Raw genomic sequence first — 18,008 nt, forward strand, 5'->3', positions numbered from 1 at the left:
AGAAACGCTTTCCTTGCCATTGCCAGTCTACATTTTATATCCTCTCTACTTTGACCATCATCAGTTATTTTACTTCCTAAATAGCAAAACTCCTTTACTACTTTAAGTGTCTCATTTCCTAATCTAATTCCCTCAGCATCACCTGATTTAATTTGACTACATTCCATTATCCTCGTTTTGCTTTTGTTAATGTTCATCTTATATCCTCCTTTCAAGACACTGTCCATTCCGTTCAACTGCTCTTCCAAGTCCTTTGCCGTCTCTGACAGAATTACAATGTCATCGGCGAACCTCAAAGTTTTTACTTCTTCTCCATGAATTTTAATACCTACTCCTAATTTTTCTTTTGTTTCCTTTACTGCTTGCTCAATATACAGATTGAATAACATCGGGGAGAGGCTACAACCCTGTCTCACTCCTTTCCCAACCACTGCTTCCCTTTCATGCCCCTCGACTCTTATTACTGCCATCTGGTTTCTGTACAAATTATAAATAGCCTTTCACTCCCTGTATTTTACCCCTGCCACCTTTAGAATTTGAAAAAGAGTATTCCAGTCAACATTGTCAAAAGCTTTCTCTAAGTCTACAAATGCTAGAAACGTAGGTTTGCCTTTTCTTAATCTTTCTTCTAAGATAAGTTGTAAGGTCAGTATTGCCTCATGTGTTCCAACATTTCGACGGAATCCAAACTGATCCTCCCCGAGGTCTGCATCTACCAGTTTTTCCATTCGTCTGTAAAGAATTCGCGTTAGTATTTTGCAGCCGTGGCTTATTAAACTGATAGTTCGGTAATTTTCACATCTGTCAGCACCTGCTTTCTTTGGGATTGGAATTATTATATTCTTCTTGAAGTCTGAGGGTATTTCGCCTGTCTCATACATCTTGCTCACCAGCTGGTAGAGTTTTGTCAGGACTGGTTCTCCCAAGGCCGTCAGTAGTTCTAATGGAATGTTGTCTACTCCGGGGGCCTTGTTTCGACTCAGGTCTTTCAGTGCTCTGTCAAACTCTTCACGCAGTATCGTATCTCCCATTTCGTCTTCATCTACATCCTCTTCCATTTCCATAATATTGTCCTCAAGTACATCGCCCTTGTATAAACCTTCTATATACTCCTTCCACCTTTCTGCCTTCCCTTCTTTGCTTAGAACTGGGTTGCCATCTGAGCTCTTGATATTCATACACATGGTTCTCTTCTCTCCAAAGGTCTCTTTAATTTTCCTGTAGGCAGTATCTATCTTACCCCTAGTGAGATAAGCTTCTACATCCTTACATTTGTCCTCTAGCCATCCCTGTTTAGCCATTTTGCACTTCCTGTCGATCTCATTTTTGAGACGTTTGTATTCCTTTTTGCCTGCTTCATTTACTGCATTTTTATATTTTCTCCTTTCATCAATTAAATTCAATATTTCTTCTGTTACCCAAGGATTTCTAGCAGCCCTCGTCTTTGTACCTACTTTATCCTCTGCTGCCTTCACTACTTCATCCCTCAGAGCTACCCATTCTTCTTCTACTGTATTTCTTTCCCCTATTCCTGTCAATTGTTCCCTTATCCTCTCCCTGAAACTCTGTACAACCTCTGGTTCTTTCAGTTTATCCAGGTCCCATCTCCTTAATTTCCCACATTTTTGCAGTTTCTTCAGTTTTAATCTACAGGTCATAACCAATAGATTGTGGTCAGAGTCCACATCTGCCCCTGGAAATGTCTTACAACTTAAAACCTGGTTCCTAAATCTCTGTCTTACCATTATATAATCTATCTGATACCTTTTAGTATCTCCAGGGTTCTTCCACGTATACAACCTTCTTTCATGATTCTTAAACCAAGTGTTAGCTATGATTAAGTTGTGCTCTGTGCAAAATTCTACTAGGCGGCTTCCTCTTTCATTTCTTAGCCCCAATCCATATTCACCAACTATGTTTCCTTCTCTCCCTTTTCCTACACTCGAATTCCAGTCACCCATTACTATTAAATTTTCGTCTCCCTTCACTATCTCAATAATTTCTTTTATTTCATCGTACATTTCTTCAATTTCTTCATCATCTGCAGAGCTAGTTGGCATATAAACTTGTACTACTGTAGTAGGTGTGGGCTTCGTATCTATCTTGGCCACAATAATGCGTTCACTATGCTGTTTGTAGTAGCTTACCCGCATTCCTATTTTCCTATTCATTATTAAACCTACTCCTGCATTACCCCTATTTGATTTTGTGTTTATAACCCTGTAGTCACCTGACCAGAAGTCTTGTTCCTCCTGCCACCGAACTTCACTAATTCCCACTATATCTAACTTTAACCTATCCATTTCCCTTTTTAAATTTTCTAACCTACCTGCCCGATTAAGGGATCTGACATTCCACGCTCCGATCCGTAGAACGCCAGTTTTCTTTCTCCTGATAACGACATCCTCCTGAGTAGTCCCCGCCCGGAGATCCGAATGGGGGACTATTTTACCTCCGGAATATTTTACCCAAGAGGATGCCATCATCATTTAATCATACAGTAAAGCTGCATGTCCTCGGGAAAAATTACGGCTGTAGTTTCCCCTTGCTTTCAGCCGTTCGCAGTACCAGCACAGCAAGGCCGTTTTGGTTAATGTTGCAAGGCCAGCTCAGTCAATCATCCAGACTGTTGCCCCTGCAACTACTGAAAAGGCTGCTGCCCCTCTTCAGGAACCACACGTTTGTCTGGCCTCTCAACAGATACCCCTCCGTTGTGGTTGCACCTACGGTACGGCCATCTGTATCGCTGAGGCACGCAAGCCTCCCCACCAACGGCAAGGTCCATGGTTCATGGGGGGAAGACAGACACCATATTTATACATATATATATACATAATGATACCTTCAGTGTGGATGTACTCTTTGTTTGGCCTCTTACAGGAATCAGGTGAGGTTGCAAGCAATGAGGATAATTGATGGGGACACTGTGTGTGTAGTTTGAGACATTTGGGAATCGTTCTTAGATAGCCAAAGCAGTTTAAGTGACTGCTCATTATAAGCAGGAAATCCAGATTTGAGTCCCAGCCCAATACAAATTTTTACTTTTTGGCATTGGATTTGTTTCAACACCTGATTACAACAATGTCACCATTTATTTTTCATCATGTAAATAAGGCTGCTGTATTATAAATGGTGCTATTATTTTGGACATGTTTGAGAAAACAGACTTTACACATATTAAAAAAAATCTTTTAATGTTATTCATTTTTTAATATATATGTTCTAGAGTCCATGCAAATAACTGCAATAAATAATTGAAATATTGTGTCAGTTAAATCAAATTAATGCAGTAAGTGTAAAAATAAAAATAATGTAGCAACACAAGGTCATGAACTCTCTTGGCATTCCACAATTATTGTTTGAAATGGTGTCTATGATGAGTAAGGCAAACTATGACTCTTCCCAGAAATGACTGCTACACATGATGTGTCATGTCTGTGTCTTTTAACGTAGTGTCAAGTTATTTTATATTCTGCATCACAAATTGATGCTGTCAGAGATCTCACCTCAATAAATTAAAGATTTCAGATGGTTCAAAAAAGAAAAAGTGAATTGTGGCAAGAAGGTGTAATGGATCATGCTACAGGGCCTCCGGAACCACTTCATTTTGAAGGAAAGAAATTGTTTTGCTGGCATCACACTGTGGCACTGAAGTGACTGGCAACTCCATCATATATGAACCACATTTCCATTTAATGACCACACTAACTTCTTCCTGTGAATAAGTATCCTAGAAATGCAAATATTGTTCTCCTGTCAATCTTGGAAGTAGCACATGTGGTCCATTGAGGTAATGATCAATAGAGCCACATCAGCCTATGACACAATACCATTGCTGATACCCTCATACTTTCCTGGTGTGGGGATTCTCTGTTCTCCATTGTGGATGTTATGAGAAAGAACCATCCTTTATGAAATAATTTTGTTATTGCAAAAATACTGTTCTTGAAAATTGCTGATCTGGCATCCAATGACTTACAACGAAGCTCCAGAAATCCAGTCTCTGATGATAGTCTCTCAGCAACAAAGTTTGTACCTACTGGTTTTGAAAGGGATGGAATTTGTTACTGGGTAATACTTAAACAGTTCAACTTTCTGACACTCATGATACAGTGCTGTGAGACCTGGTGCTTAGTTTCAGTTCCTCACAACTGTCAGCAACAAGTTCTCTTCATTGTCTACATTATGTCGGCAGCCACCACCAGCCATTAAATCCTAGAGGCACCACAAATGCTCTATCCTCTCAGAAGCACTTGTCTACTGAGTAAAATACTTTTGCTGATGGGAGGCGCCTGTTGGGAAATCTTCCTTGTTACAATCATTTTAAAAACACAGTTCTACAAGGTGTGTAAATCAGAAATTAAAATTTATTTGTGTCATAACTGAGCAGTTTTTACTCCAGAGACAATTTTCAAGTGATAGCAAGAAGCTATATGTGTGAAGAGCTTTGTTTGGAGTGTCCTGACGTATGGATGTGAAACCTGGATGTTACCAAAGGAGGAGACACCTCATCTTAAAGCTGTGGAAATGTAGTTCAGGAGAAGTGCTGCAAGAACTAGCTGAATTGATAGAAAAAATGAATGAGATAATTCTACAAGAAATAGGAGAGAAGAAATAATTGCTGAAAGCTGTAGCTCAACATTAATCAAGACTAATTCAATACTTAATTAGAGATGATATTCTCTTACAAAACATTTTCAAAGGCAAGATTGTAGGGAAAGTAATGACGGGACAATTGAGAACATCATATTTCAAAAATATGATTGATGAGATAGGAGATGTTCTTCATACATCGAGATAAAGAGGACTGCTGAAGAGAGGGTACTGTGGCTGCAGGAAGAATAAGAAGGCCAAGAAGTAGCAAGATACATCAGCTGTTGTAATCTTGGGAAACAAGACATAGCGTGTGCCTAATACTTGTGAGGAAACATTTGCTCTATCCTGTCTCCCAAGATTATGATAACTGACACATTTGGCTGCTTTTGGTATCACTTCAAAATGGCCTTTATGCCCAAAAATGGCCAGTCATGATGTACTAATAAATTTTAATTGTTGGCAAACATTTAGAGTCCAAACAGACCCATTCTTTTAATCATCAAGTTCATATCAACTGTGGAACCTAAAGGCTGACTTGTCCTGTATCATACTGTTCCTCTTGCAGTACAAATGACCAGTAAAGTACTATCACAATTTCAAAGTAAATAAATCTTCTTGTGGCATCCACTTTCATTCCTACACAAGTGATTTCAATGGGTTAGATCTGTATCTCACATTTCATTTTCTATAGTTTGCTGTATAAATCTAAGAATTATCTTTTGATACATAATACAAGGCTCTCATAAATAAATAAACTTCTGTATCGATGCACTACATATTTTCAGCAGCAGCAGCAGTGGGAGTGGACAAGAACCTGATACTTGGGAACTATTTAATCTTCATAAAATGTGTGAAGTATCAAAGAATGGAAAAATATCTTGGCTTGATATTTCACTTACTAGGATCATGACAATGATTGAAACAGCAATAAGGAAAGACACCTTAAAACCCATTGATAATGATGTTAAGTACACGTCATCAGCTCTGGATATGATGGAGCTCTTTTATCAAGTGAGTACCTCTGAATAAATGGCTTATGTACAGTGGTTTGTGTTTGATTAAACACTTGTGCAGAGTAATGTATAGATGTCTATAGCCTATACATTTATTTTTTCACAGTTGAAAAGGGCCACTTACAAACAAGGAGTATCTTACAAATGTGCTGCAAAAATGCTGGATGTATGTATTACATGATAAATTCTTTTTTCAACATAGGATAAGAATAGTAATCATACAGAAATTGAAAGTATTAAGGATTTCAATTAACTTTACAGTTAACAGAAATTTACTCAGATAATTTACAAAATCCATTAAGTGTAGTTTTAAAGCAAAAACATATTGTTTGTTTGTACTGTAGTGTAGTAACACCAAATTCTCTACCAATTATTGGCACCAATGCTTCTCTAAGTGCCATTTTCACTGGTGTAGTGCTATGCTGCAAGTGTATTTTTGTTTCATAAAAACTAGCTCCAATACTTCAGTTTACAGCCAATGTTTCACAAACAATATGTGAAACATGAAATGTGATTTGTTCATTTTATCACATGCAATTTGCAAAGCATTTGATTTTGTGTTATGATTTACAATAGGAAACACTTTTAAGAGAAATACAAGAGTTTATATTATTTTACATTCATTTCTCAGATATTGCTACTCAAATACAGACTATAGTTCCCAATATTTACCAAACCGGGAATGTGCTGGTAGGTAGGCACAATAAAAAACACCCAAACACACACACAAATATCAAGCTTTCACAACCCACAGATGCTTCATCAGAAAAGAGGGAAGGAGAGGGAAAGACGAAAGGATGTGGGTTTTAAGGGAGAGGGTAAGGAGTCATTCCAATCCCAGGAGCAGAAAGACTTACATTAGGGGGAAAAAGGGACAGGTATACACTTGCGCGCACACGCACATATCCATCCGCACATATACAGACACAAGCATACATATGTAAAGGCCAATATAATATATTTTTCCCATGTGGAATGTTTCTTTCTATTATATAAATATAAAACAAAGATTCTGTGACTTACAAAACGAGAAAGCGCTGGTAGATAGACACAATAAAAAACACACAAACACAAATTTCAAGCTTTCGCAACCCATGGTTGCTTCATCAGGAAAGAGGAAAGGAGAGGGAAAGATGAAAGGATGTGGGTTTTAAGGCAGAGGGTATCGAGTCCGAGTCATTCCAATCCCAGACGCGGAAAGACTTACATTGCGGGAGGGGGGGGGGGGGGGGGGGGGAAGGGACAGGTATACACGCGCACACACACACATATCCATCCGCACATATACAGACACAGGCAGACATGCAACTCTCAGTTTTTTCTTATGATATTTTTTCAAAGATTTCCTGTGCAATTCTTTTGCTCCTAAATTTTCACAAGAGAAACATGTATAAGAGATAACAACATTGACAAAAGCTATCAGCACTCATAACATTTTTGTGTAAGACAGTAAAAGTATAAAGATTTTATATGACTAAAATAAAATAAAAAAAACGGCTTTTCTTAAACCATACATGGGTCTCATGTATTGGTCATTACATTTGAATTTTATTTTTATGTTTCAATATAAGTTTTAGCACATTTTTATTTTCTTCAAAAAAGTTATGACTTTATTTCTTTCTCAAGGATTTTTGTAGCTGTGTGCTCTTCTTTATTGATGAAATTACCAAGAAGATTAAGTCACTCCAGGAAGCTGATGAGAGCAATAGGCCATTCAAAGTTTCCCCTGAGGTTAGTATATTTTGACGTATTGTTGGTAAATTATTCTTTTTACTCTCTTTCCTTTTAGTTCTAAATGTAAATGTAAATGTTAAATAAAAACTTTCCAACTAAAGGTATAACCTCAAAATATGTGAAGAGCTGTAGCCTGCAAGGTGCAATTAAATGTATACATGGTGAGCAAAATAAAACTAGCCTGGAAAATATTTTTTAACTGGGAAACATCCAATTGACCTTAATCAGTTAACATCATCAAAGATGCTGTAAATGGCAACAATTAGATGCAGTGCTGTATTTTATTTATCAAATTGTGAGACATGCATTGCAACTTTGCCTGGGGGACAGCAGCAACAGCACTAGTGTCTTCAATATTCTGCTGTAGCTTTTCTATTGTGTAAGGATTATTTGAGTGTACCTGGCTCTTCAATTTGTCCCACAGACAAAAATCACAGGGAGGGAGATAAAGTGATCAAGGTGGCCAGAAGATTGCACTGCCTCTTCTGAGTGTCTTCTTCCAATGAACAACTCATGCATTTTTGACAAAATTGTCAAGAGGGTACATGTTGTTGTTCCTATTGCTGAAATAACTAATTATTGACCCAAAGAAGATAAAAGTTCAAAGTTATCAAACAGTAAGAATGAAACAGAAACAGAAAATAAAAGTTGACAAAGAATAAAATAATTAAAATTTATATTATTTTTGTTTACTGTTATATACTAAAACACTATTTCTCTGAAGAAAACCAAAAAAAATGTAAGTTCTAAGACTAATCATATGGTGACAACTCCTTACAAAGAAATAGAAGTTTGACTTGCTTTGCCTATTATGTTTTTTGACTTTGTAAATTGCACAGAGCTAATTAAAAAACAGGAGCTTTGAACTCAAGTTTCCACTTGTCATTTAGCTCATATTATTAGCTTCATATCTATGTGATGAGATTGTTATATGTCACAGCATAAAATTACAACAGAGCCTTGTCTATTCTGAACAGTGCTACTTGCTGTGTGGCCAACAAGAATCAACTACACTGAGAGTTTTCCCACCAAATTCCACAACTCTACACTCAACTCTGGAGAAGGAGACAAAGTCTAGATGAAAGTTATTTGTTTCTTATGTCCTGATTGTGTAAATCACTGTTCAACTGAAACAGATTTTTATTTCTAGCAACAAGTACAATTAATGAATAAATGTTGGTCTACTGGAAAGTGAGTGTAATAATCCCAAGATCTCTGATAAAGCCTCTGGAAGATCTGTAGATATATACTTTAAACAATATTCTTAGAGCTCAGATAAGCTGAACAAAAAATTTATTTACTTCAGCTGCATTACGATAGGAGAGAGGGAATGAAAATATGCAACCTGAAGTAACATACTAATTTCTAAGTCAGCACCTCGCAAATACTTTCAAGCACAATACTTGGTGGGCTAAACTTCTTTATTTCATTTCAAATTGTTACTCAGCAGGACCTAACAAACTGCAAGGACAATGTTTCATTTAATGAATACTGCGCACTAACGTTTTGCATTATCTGAAGCTCTCTCCAAAATGTTCTGCAGCTCCCTCATAGCGATTATGCAGAAAGCATTACAGGATGGTGTTCGTCTGTTCAGCACTACTAACAGCATCCCATCACTAATTGTGGCAGGTGAAAGGAACAGGGAGAGAGAAAGAGAGAGAGAGAGAGAGAGAGAGAGAGAGAGAGAGAGAGAGAGAGAGAGAGAGAGAGTATAAGAACACAACGTAGAACCAGCCACAATTGACCAAGTAAGTCAACACTTAAGCATCTTAATCAAGGAAGATACGAAAGGTGAAAGAAATAAGATTCAAAATTACAATGGCCAAACAAGAATTAAACTGGAAGGAAAACTACTATGTAGGACATTGATTACAGACATGAGAAAATATTGGTCAGGTGTCTTACACTGCGACATTTTATGCAGCAGAGACATAAGAAATATTATAGCGAGATAAAATGAGAGTGAACACCATTGAGATGTGGATTCAGAGAAAGTTAAAAAGTACAAGCATGACAGAAAGAGTTGAAAATTAGGAAACACTAAAAAGGGTTAGTGAAAATAAACTAATATTACAGCAAATAATAAAGAGGAACAATAATTATCTTTCACACTATCTAAGAAGACAGTCCTCACCAGTATATCCACTGAAAGGATTGGTTAAATGAAAAATAAAAGGAGAGATGATAGACAAAGTTAAATTGCCAGATAGGCAATGAAAATAAAAATGACAGGAAACAGACAAAGGTGGAGAGCCAACATCATATAGAAACCTGCATATGAGGTGGAAAACGAAATAATATGTGTGAGCATATACACAGGATCTGAGCTGGTGCTTGGTGGTGGAAACTCATATTAATTTTGTGGAAGACAGATTGAGTAGGGGAATCAAAGTACAGTTTCTTACAAAATAAAACTCAAGTATATTGCAAATCTGTGATTATTAATTACCAAACATACTAATGCTATCATTTTATAATAGATATCTAGTACCTACTACAGCATTCTTAACATAAGGAGTATAGCTTGTTTGAGATTTATGCATTTTATTTTGCTGTAAGGAAGGTAATATGAGATGATTGTATACTCTGTCTGAACAGTCCTTGGAAGGCCCAACAGTACTGACCAACTGCCATGTCATCCTCAACCGATGGTTGCTGATATGGAGGGGCTTGTGGTCAGCACAAAACTCTCCTGGCCGTTGTCAGTTTTTGTGACTAGAGCCGCTACTTTTCAGTCAAGTAGCTTCTCAATTAGCCTCACAAGAGCTCAGTGCACCCTGCTTGCCAACAGTGCTTGGTAGACCCAGACAGTCACCCATCCAAGTATGAGCCAAGCTCAACAGCACTTAACTTTGGTGATCTGAAGAGAACCGCAGTATTGGCAGATCTTTGTATACTCACTTTTTAATAGTTTTTGCCATATGTTGGTAACACAAGAAAAGCATCATGAATTGAAGGTATAATGCTACTGGAACCATTTTCAGCTGGAAGAATAATAGTGATGAATTGTGATATAGTTTTGACATTTCACAACAAGTGGCTCTAGGTGCACTTTCTACTAGTCAATATCCATTACACTCTTTGCTTTTCTTCAAACTAATACTGAGTTTGTACTTCTATCTCTGTGGTAATTTGTTTTCCCAAGATATTTTTCCCCAGAAGGTGGAAGTAGCTGTCGTCCCCTGACACTCACTGGATTTATTTTTAGAGCATGTGCTCTGTTGCATAATCACAATACTATGAAGTGCATATTATAACATAGCAAGGTGGAACCACCTCACTTGCTATTATTGCAGTCCTGCTAATAACTATATATTTTTTTTACTTTCTGAGTTCCCTTATAAATGTAGTTATGCATATCATGCATATATTGTGCATCCCTAAATCTATCTAAATATTATTGAGACCTTATTTCAAGTAAATTTGGTATTCAGATAATAATTTTCAATATGTAGAATGCAGTGATGCATTTATGTTTTCTGAAAACCAGGTTAATTCAGAGTAATTAATAACTGAAATTATTACTGTAGTGGATAATTCTAGATCTTGACTGCTAATCAGTCATTTTATGAACATTGACGTATACCATTAGAATGCCCAGAATCCAGACTTTACAGTAACATTTTTAATATTTCTGAAACTAAGTAACTTATCAGATATTTAGAATTGACGTTATCATCCACCTAAAACTATTGTTTCCTTTTCTGTGCTAAATTCACAAGTTCACCATTGTAATTTTGGTGCCCTAATTTTTCTGGACCAAATAACAACCATCATTAATCAGTTCAGCCATTAACTAAAAATCTGTATAATTTATCATAATTTCAAATATGACAACTGTACTGATATTCACAGCATAGTTACATGTAATAGTTCCATAACATTTTTGTAATTTCTAACTACCACATACACCTCAAAAGAAGTATCCAAACTGGATGGAAATTGATAGATGTGATGTACATATACAGACAGACAAATGATTATAATTTCAGAAAATCATTATACCTGGTCGTTGGACTGTATGGCAGCAACAGTTGGGTTGGTAACCAACTACAGTCTAGGATGTCTCCAGACACATCTTCACTGGTCATCAGAACAGAATTCAAAGCAGGATTCAACTTTCATGAGTTCCACTTCAAATTGAGACCCAGTGACCAGCAGACATGTGTCTGGAGATGCCTCAGACAGCAGTGGGATACCAACCTGACTGCCGCCCATTACATGGCCCGACAGCCAGGAGTTATGGTCTAGGGTGCCATTTCATTTCATAGCAGGATGTCTTTTGTTGTCATCCACTGCACCTTTACAGCACAGCAGTATGTTGACAATATTCTGTGCCCCATTTTCTTGCCCTTGGCTTACATTTCAGTTAGGTAATGTCCACCTATAAATGGTGTAAGTTTCTTGTCTACATGCTTGCTAAATCTTACTTTGTTCAGCAAGGTCACCAGATTTTGCTCCAATTGCAAATGTTTGGAGCATTGTGGGCAGAGTCCTCCAACTAGCTCAGGATTTTGACAATATAATGTGCCAGTCAGATAGAATTTTGCACACTAAGATTTGGAACATTAAATATACAAACACTGACTGGAAAGGTGGAAGAGATGGTAGACATGATGGAAAGAAGGAAGTTAGACCTGTTGGGGTTACCTGAAATGAGATGGAAAGGAGAAGGAAGGAGAGAACTGAGGAAAGGCTACTGACTGTACTGGAGTGCAAATGAGGAGGGAAGGGGAAGTGCAGTGGGAATAGTAGTAAGAGATGGATTAAATGAGGAAGCAAAGAGAAGAGAATAAGTGATAAGATAATGAAGACCAAAATATCACTCAAGGAGATGACCATAGAGGCAATATGAGTGTATGCACCACAGGTGGGTTGCACTTCTGAGGAGAAGCAAGAGTCTGAAGAGGAAATGCAGAAGCAGATGGCAAGGAAGAATGTGATAGTAATGGGGGATTTAAACACACATGTTGGAAGAGAAAGACAAGGCTGCAAAAGTGTGCTTGGACCGGAGGGTTGGGGCCGCCAAAATGAGGGAGGTGAAAGACTATTGGAGTTATGTCAAAGGAATGGCTTGTACAGTCAAGACTTAAAGAGAAAGTTGATCTGACTACTTCCTGTATGATAGTGAGATGAATGGTAATACCATCAGAGGCCTTAAATAGTGACCACTGTTGCTGGTAATGTACTTGAAAGGGACTAAGCATAATAAAGAGACAGAAAACCAGGAAAGACGTATAATGGTATGGAAGTTGAAGGAGGAAGAAAGCAGGCTACAGTACCTACGAGTAGCAAAGGAACGCATTCCAAAGGATGCACCAAAAATGTTAGAAAAGGAAGGGGGTAGACTCAAGGGAATATTAGTAAGTGTGGTTGAAACAGTATATGGGAGGACAAGCAAAAAAAAGAGATGGTGGGATAATAAAACAAAGGATATAGTACAGATGAAGAATAGAGCCTTTAGGGTATGGTTTCAGAAGAGCACAGTAGAGACAAGAGAAGAGTATCAAGCAAGAAAGAAAGAAGCAAAAAGAGTGAGTGGCAGAGGAGAAGAAAGTGGATGGACTAATGGACCAGAATGATGGAGGGGGATAGTAAAGGTTCAAAAAAGGTGATATATGGGATGATTAAAAGTAAGAGGAAGAACGGTATGACAGATTATGCCTCAATGGTGAACAAGAGTGGCCAAGACATAAAGAATAAGGAGGAACTCAAGAATATGTGGAAGGAGTATTTTGAAGAACTCCTGAACTCGAATGGAGACCTGGATGAGGAGGAACAAGCCGAGGAGAAAAAAGAGGAGGGACAGCAAATAGAAAAAGACCTTACATGGTGAGAAGTGGAAGAGGAATTGGGCAATATGAAGGGTGGGAAGTCTCCAGATCTGGATGAGCTAAGTGTAGAGATGGTGAGAGCAGCAAGAGAAGTGGGGATACAATGGCTATATTGAGTTATGAAAATTGTGTGGAGACTGAAGATGATCACATAATACTGGAGGAAGGGAATGGGTATGGGTATGAACAGTCTTTAAGAAAGGAAATAGAAAATAGTGCAATAACTACCAGGGAATAACATTTATGAGTCCTTGTGCAAAGACTTTTGAAAAAATTTGGGAGCATGAAGTCGGGAAAAATTAGAAGGAAGGATGAGAGAAGAGTAACGTGACTTCAGAGCAAGAAGATCCATGGTGGATCTAATTTTTTCTGTAAGACAACTGTAGGAACAGCATTATGAATATGGAAGAGATCTACTAATTACCTTTCTGGAAATTGAAAAAGCATATGATAGTGTACATAGAAGCAAAGTGTGAAAAGCCCTGGAGAACAGAGGAGTAGCAAACCAGATTATTTGGAGGATAAAGGAAATGTACCATGGAAGTGTGAGCTGTTTGAAAGTGGGAGGAGAGAGATTACCTTGGATTGAACAGAAGAATAGGTTGAGACATGGAAATGCACTTTCACCATTACTCTTCATTGTAGTGATGGATGATGTATTGAGTACAGTGGCACAAGTTATTGGTGAAGGAAAGATGAAAGCTATGGTGTTTGCAGATGATCTGATGATTTGGGGGAATAAGGAGGAGGAAGTACAAGAGCAGCTGGATGTAGGGGAATGAACAGTGCAAGAATATGGGATGAAATTTAGTATAAGTAACAGTGAGATGATTATCAACAAGAATGAAGAAGAGAGGAACAACTGTAATAACAGTTGGTGGGGAATCATTGAGGAGAGAGGAGAGTTTCAAGTACCTAGGAAGCCTGATACAATAAAATGGAAAAAAATGACAGACAAATAAATGAAAGCAGAAGCAATTCGGAAGAGTGTCGAAAGCCTGATATGAAGCAAGGATGTACCCCAAATCAGTAAAAAGGTTATATACTGTTCATACTATGTCCCAATCCTGACATATGCATCCAAAACCTGGGTTATGAAAGTAAGAGAGAAAAACAAAGTACAAGCTAGTGAGATGAAATTATTGAAGAACAGTACTGGAGTGATAAAGATAGACAGGTTAAGAAATGAGAGGATCAGAGAGTTAATGAAGGTGGAACCACTACAGAAGAAGATTGAGAAATCAAGGCTGAGGTGGTATGGGCATGTTAAGCAATTTGAGGAGAAGAGGATACCCAGGAATATACATGAGATGAAACTGGAAGAAAAGAGCTCAAGAGGAAGACCGAGAGACAGGTGGCTGATAGGAGTGGAGGAATGCATCCAGAAGAAAGGAGAAGACTGGACCAAGGTGAAGACAGAGATGGTGGCAAGACAGAAGACGATGGAGAGGCTTATGTTCCAAACAGACATGGCCAGAGGCTGAAAACTGTCCAAGATGATGATGATTCCTCGGATGGAATCCAACAACTCTGTCAGTCAATGCCAAACTGAATAACTGCTTCATAACAACCAGAGGTGGACCAATGTGTTACTGACTTTCTCAGTTTGTGGAGCTCTTCCTCTTGAATAAATAATTCAAACAATTATAAAGTCTACTGTTGATAATCATGCAAATAAGAACAGTGTAACAAGTTCCAGGTAAGTTCATACATGACTAATATTTCTATGGAAGTCTGTTACCAGTATTCGTACAATCAACATGTCTGTATGACTCATGCCAGGTGTTAAGATCAAGCATTGACATGTATTATCTTACACTAAATGATTTGAGTCAGTCAGTGAATAACATTGATTCAGGTCCTGTTATTATGAACCTCTGTGTATTGGTAGTACATATCTGGAAATCTGATATGTTGACTGACTGTGTGAACTAAAACCAGTGTTGTGGCATTTTTCTGTTAGCACTTGGTTGTAAATGCATACTGTGAATAGTTGGACACTGTCATACTGATGAGTAACATTTTGGAAGTTTCCACCTGTGAATAACATTTTATGTGAGGGCTGCAACTAGTCATCTTATTGTCAGTAGTGACAATAAATGTGGAACAAGCCAAATGAATTAAAATTTGTGTTGTGTACATTATTGGAGAAGTCACCATAAAACCAGTTTAGAGAAATTCAATGATCTCCAATCAATGAGACACCAAGAAAAAACTAGAAACCACTAATAGGTACATTCCAACATATGAAAGTACGTCTTTTCATGTATAGTATCCGTTTCCTCCATGTTTATGAAACTCAGTATAATAGTATTAAAAAGAAATTAGTTTATTAGTGTAGATGATTATCAACAATATTTCTTGTGAATGCCTACTCCTACTTAATTCTTTCACATTTGTTAAAATGTGCTTAATTTTTCCCTTGTTTTTCATACTTTACATGTTTTCCTCATCTAATATGATTAACACACTTAAAATTTGGAAATGCTTACTCCAGTCTGAGATTTTGATAACTCTCTCTTATTACAGATGTGTTCTGGGATTAATTCATCTGAATATGTTTATCAGTCAGTAGCTCCATTTGTGACTGAAATGAAATTAGAAGAAATTTTATGGGATCTAGGATCTGCCCGTTCTGAAACGTTTGCATCCCAATGGTATGAGACTGTATCAAATACTGTGGAACGCACATCTGAATCAGCACAGCAGAAAGTTCTACATCAGCTTGACTCCATAATAGAACGGGTATGTGAATATTGTGCACTTTTTCTGTAAATGACCATAAATGATTATCATTTGATGGCCACTCCAAATAAGAAGAGCTACAGTTTATTTTGAATAGATTAAAACTGTGTGTTGCACAGAGACATGAACTTGGACATTTGGAAGGTAAGTGATGAGGTACTAGCAGAAATAGAGCTCTGAATACAGATCGTGAGCTATGCTTGCGTAAGACAGTCAGTAAAGCATTTGTGCAGAAGGCAAAGGTATTGAATTCGAGACACAGTCTGGCATACAGTTTTAATCTGTCAGGAAGTTTCATATCAGCACACACTTTGCTGAATGGTTAAACTTTCTTCATTTTTAGTTCCATTGTTTAACAATATGAAACTGTTATTTCCCATCTTAATTTCACAGTAGAATATTACTAATAACCATAATAATAGTTATGAATTAGAATAATTTTCCAAGAACAACACATAGAAACATTTATTACATTAATCAAAATTCCAGGATGTAACAATATTATGAAAAGGAAGTTGCTACTCACTATATAGCCAAGATGTTGAGTCACAGATAGGCACAAGAAAAAGACTGTCACAAAAAAAAGCTTTCATCTAGTAAGACCATAAAAAAGTTGATTTATTAGAATTATGAGCCATTCAAGTCTTCCCTCGAGAAAAAGGGGAAGGCATGAAATGGAAAAAAATGAGAAATGTACAACTGCTGAATAGTAATAAATGTTGCTATATCTCTCCATTATAAGAGAACCAAGGTAGAAGAGTTTACTGGTACTAGTGGCACCAATAATGAGCAATTAGTACATAGTGAGATCTAAAATATCAGCTTCAGTTGTGACTTTGTTTACTTTTTATTTGGGAGAATTATATTCCCATCTTCAGATGAACAAATTTACTGAAACAAGGCAGGAAATATAGTACATGAAGGAAGAAGAAATATTAATGAAGAAGAAATATTAATAGTGCTAAATTGGCAATAAATTAATAGTACTAATGCTGTATGATTGGATATATGATAATGCTTGGTGGAAAAAAATATTCATAAAAATGGTTTCCTCTTTATTGTTGTTCACTCTTTTGGATTACAGTTGTATTGAATATTGTTGTTAATACCATACTAGTATTAGTAGCAGCTCAGTTGTGGATGTTCTGTTAACAAATCCTATCTAATCATTACACAGATTATTAAAGACCAAAGCTAATTTTGAAATAAATGGGAGAGTGAAAATAGACTCAAAAGATAAAGACATGGAGAAGAAAAGAGAGAGAAAAGAGAGGAGGGAGATTATGGAAAAGAGGGTATGAGGGACTGGAAAATAGATAATGAAAAATGCAGCTAAAGACAGAAAGAAGGAAACTGAGCAAATGTATAATATTTGTGAAACCATCAGCACATTCCACATCAAAACAAATTATTGTAAATGTGAGCCATGGAACATTCGAATAACTAAAGTGACCTAAACCTCTCACTTTTGTTAGAAAGTGTTGCCACATTTTATGAACAACAGAAGGATAGTACATTTCTATATAAGGAGTTTGTAAAACAAAGGAGTATGTTTGAAATAAAGTACCACTTCTTTTCCTCTCAGTATTTCTTTATCTGTTCACTAACTTTCTTCTTCCATTCTGTGGGGAAGAAAATGTGCAAGGAATAAATATAAATTAAGATCAGGTGGATTTGGTACTATGAAACTGCAGTGATGCATTCACATACTTTCAAAAGGCCACGTGTGTGGCAGTGCGATGTGGTTCCCAGTGTGAGTGTGTCACATACTTTCAAAAGGCCGCACATGCGGCAGTGGTATGTGGTTTGCAGCCTGTGTGTGTGTGTGTGTGTGTGTGTGTGTGTGTGTGTGTGTGTGTGTGTGTGTGTGCATGTGCAGGAGGGAGAGATCACCATCAGAGGCTGCCACAGGCACCAGTCTATTTAAGACTAGTCACGTTACGCTCGGCCTCTGTTCTCTATGTGTGTTGCGTCTCAGTTCTCTATGTGTGTTGCTGGAGCTCTTTGTGTGCATAATGATTCCTGCTGAATGTTACTTAAATATTGTGTTCAAGTTGTTAACGCTTCCATAGAATAAATTTGT

General features: G+C 37.3%; 1 protein-coding gene across 1 annotated transcript in view; it reads left to right on the top strand.

The window, feature by feature from the left end:
* Window positions 1–18,008, top strand: part of LOC126365627 (protein unc-13 homolog 4B-like) — a 93,044-nt gene that overhangs the window by 39,419 nt on the left and 35,617 nt on the right. The window contains exons 4-7 of the mRNA XM_050008162.1: window positions 5,379–5,607; window positions 5,716–5,775; window positions 7,236–7,340; window positions 15,710–15,925. Coding sequence (XP_049864119.1) covers window positions 5,379–5,607; window positions 5,716–5,775; window positions 7,236–7,340; window positions 15,710–15,925 — 610 coding nt within the window. The remainder of the gene's footprint in view (window positions 1–5,378; window positions 5,608–5,715; window positions 5,776–7,235; window positions 7,341–15,709; window positions 15,926–18,008) is intronic.

Source organism: Schistocerca gregaria, chromosome 1 (genome assembly GCF_023897955.1).
Source record: "Schistocerca gregaria isolate iqSchGreg1 chromosome 1, iqSchGreg1.2, whole genome shotgun sequence".
NCBI classification, from domain to species: domain Eukaryota; kingdom Metazoa; phylum Arthropoda; class Insecta; order Orthoptera; family Acrididae; genus Schistocerca; species Schistocerca gregaria.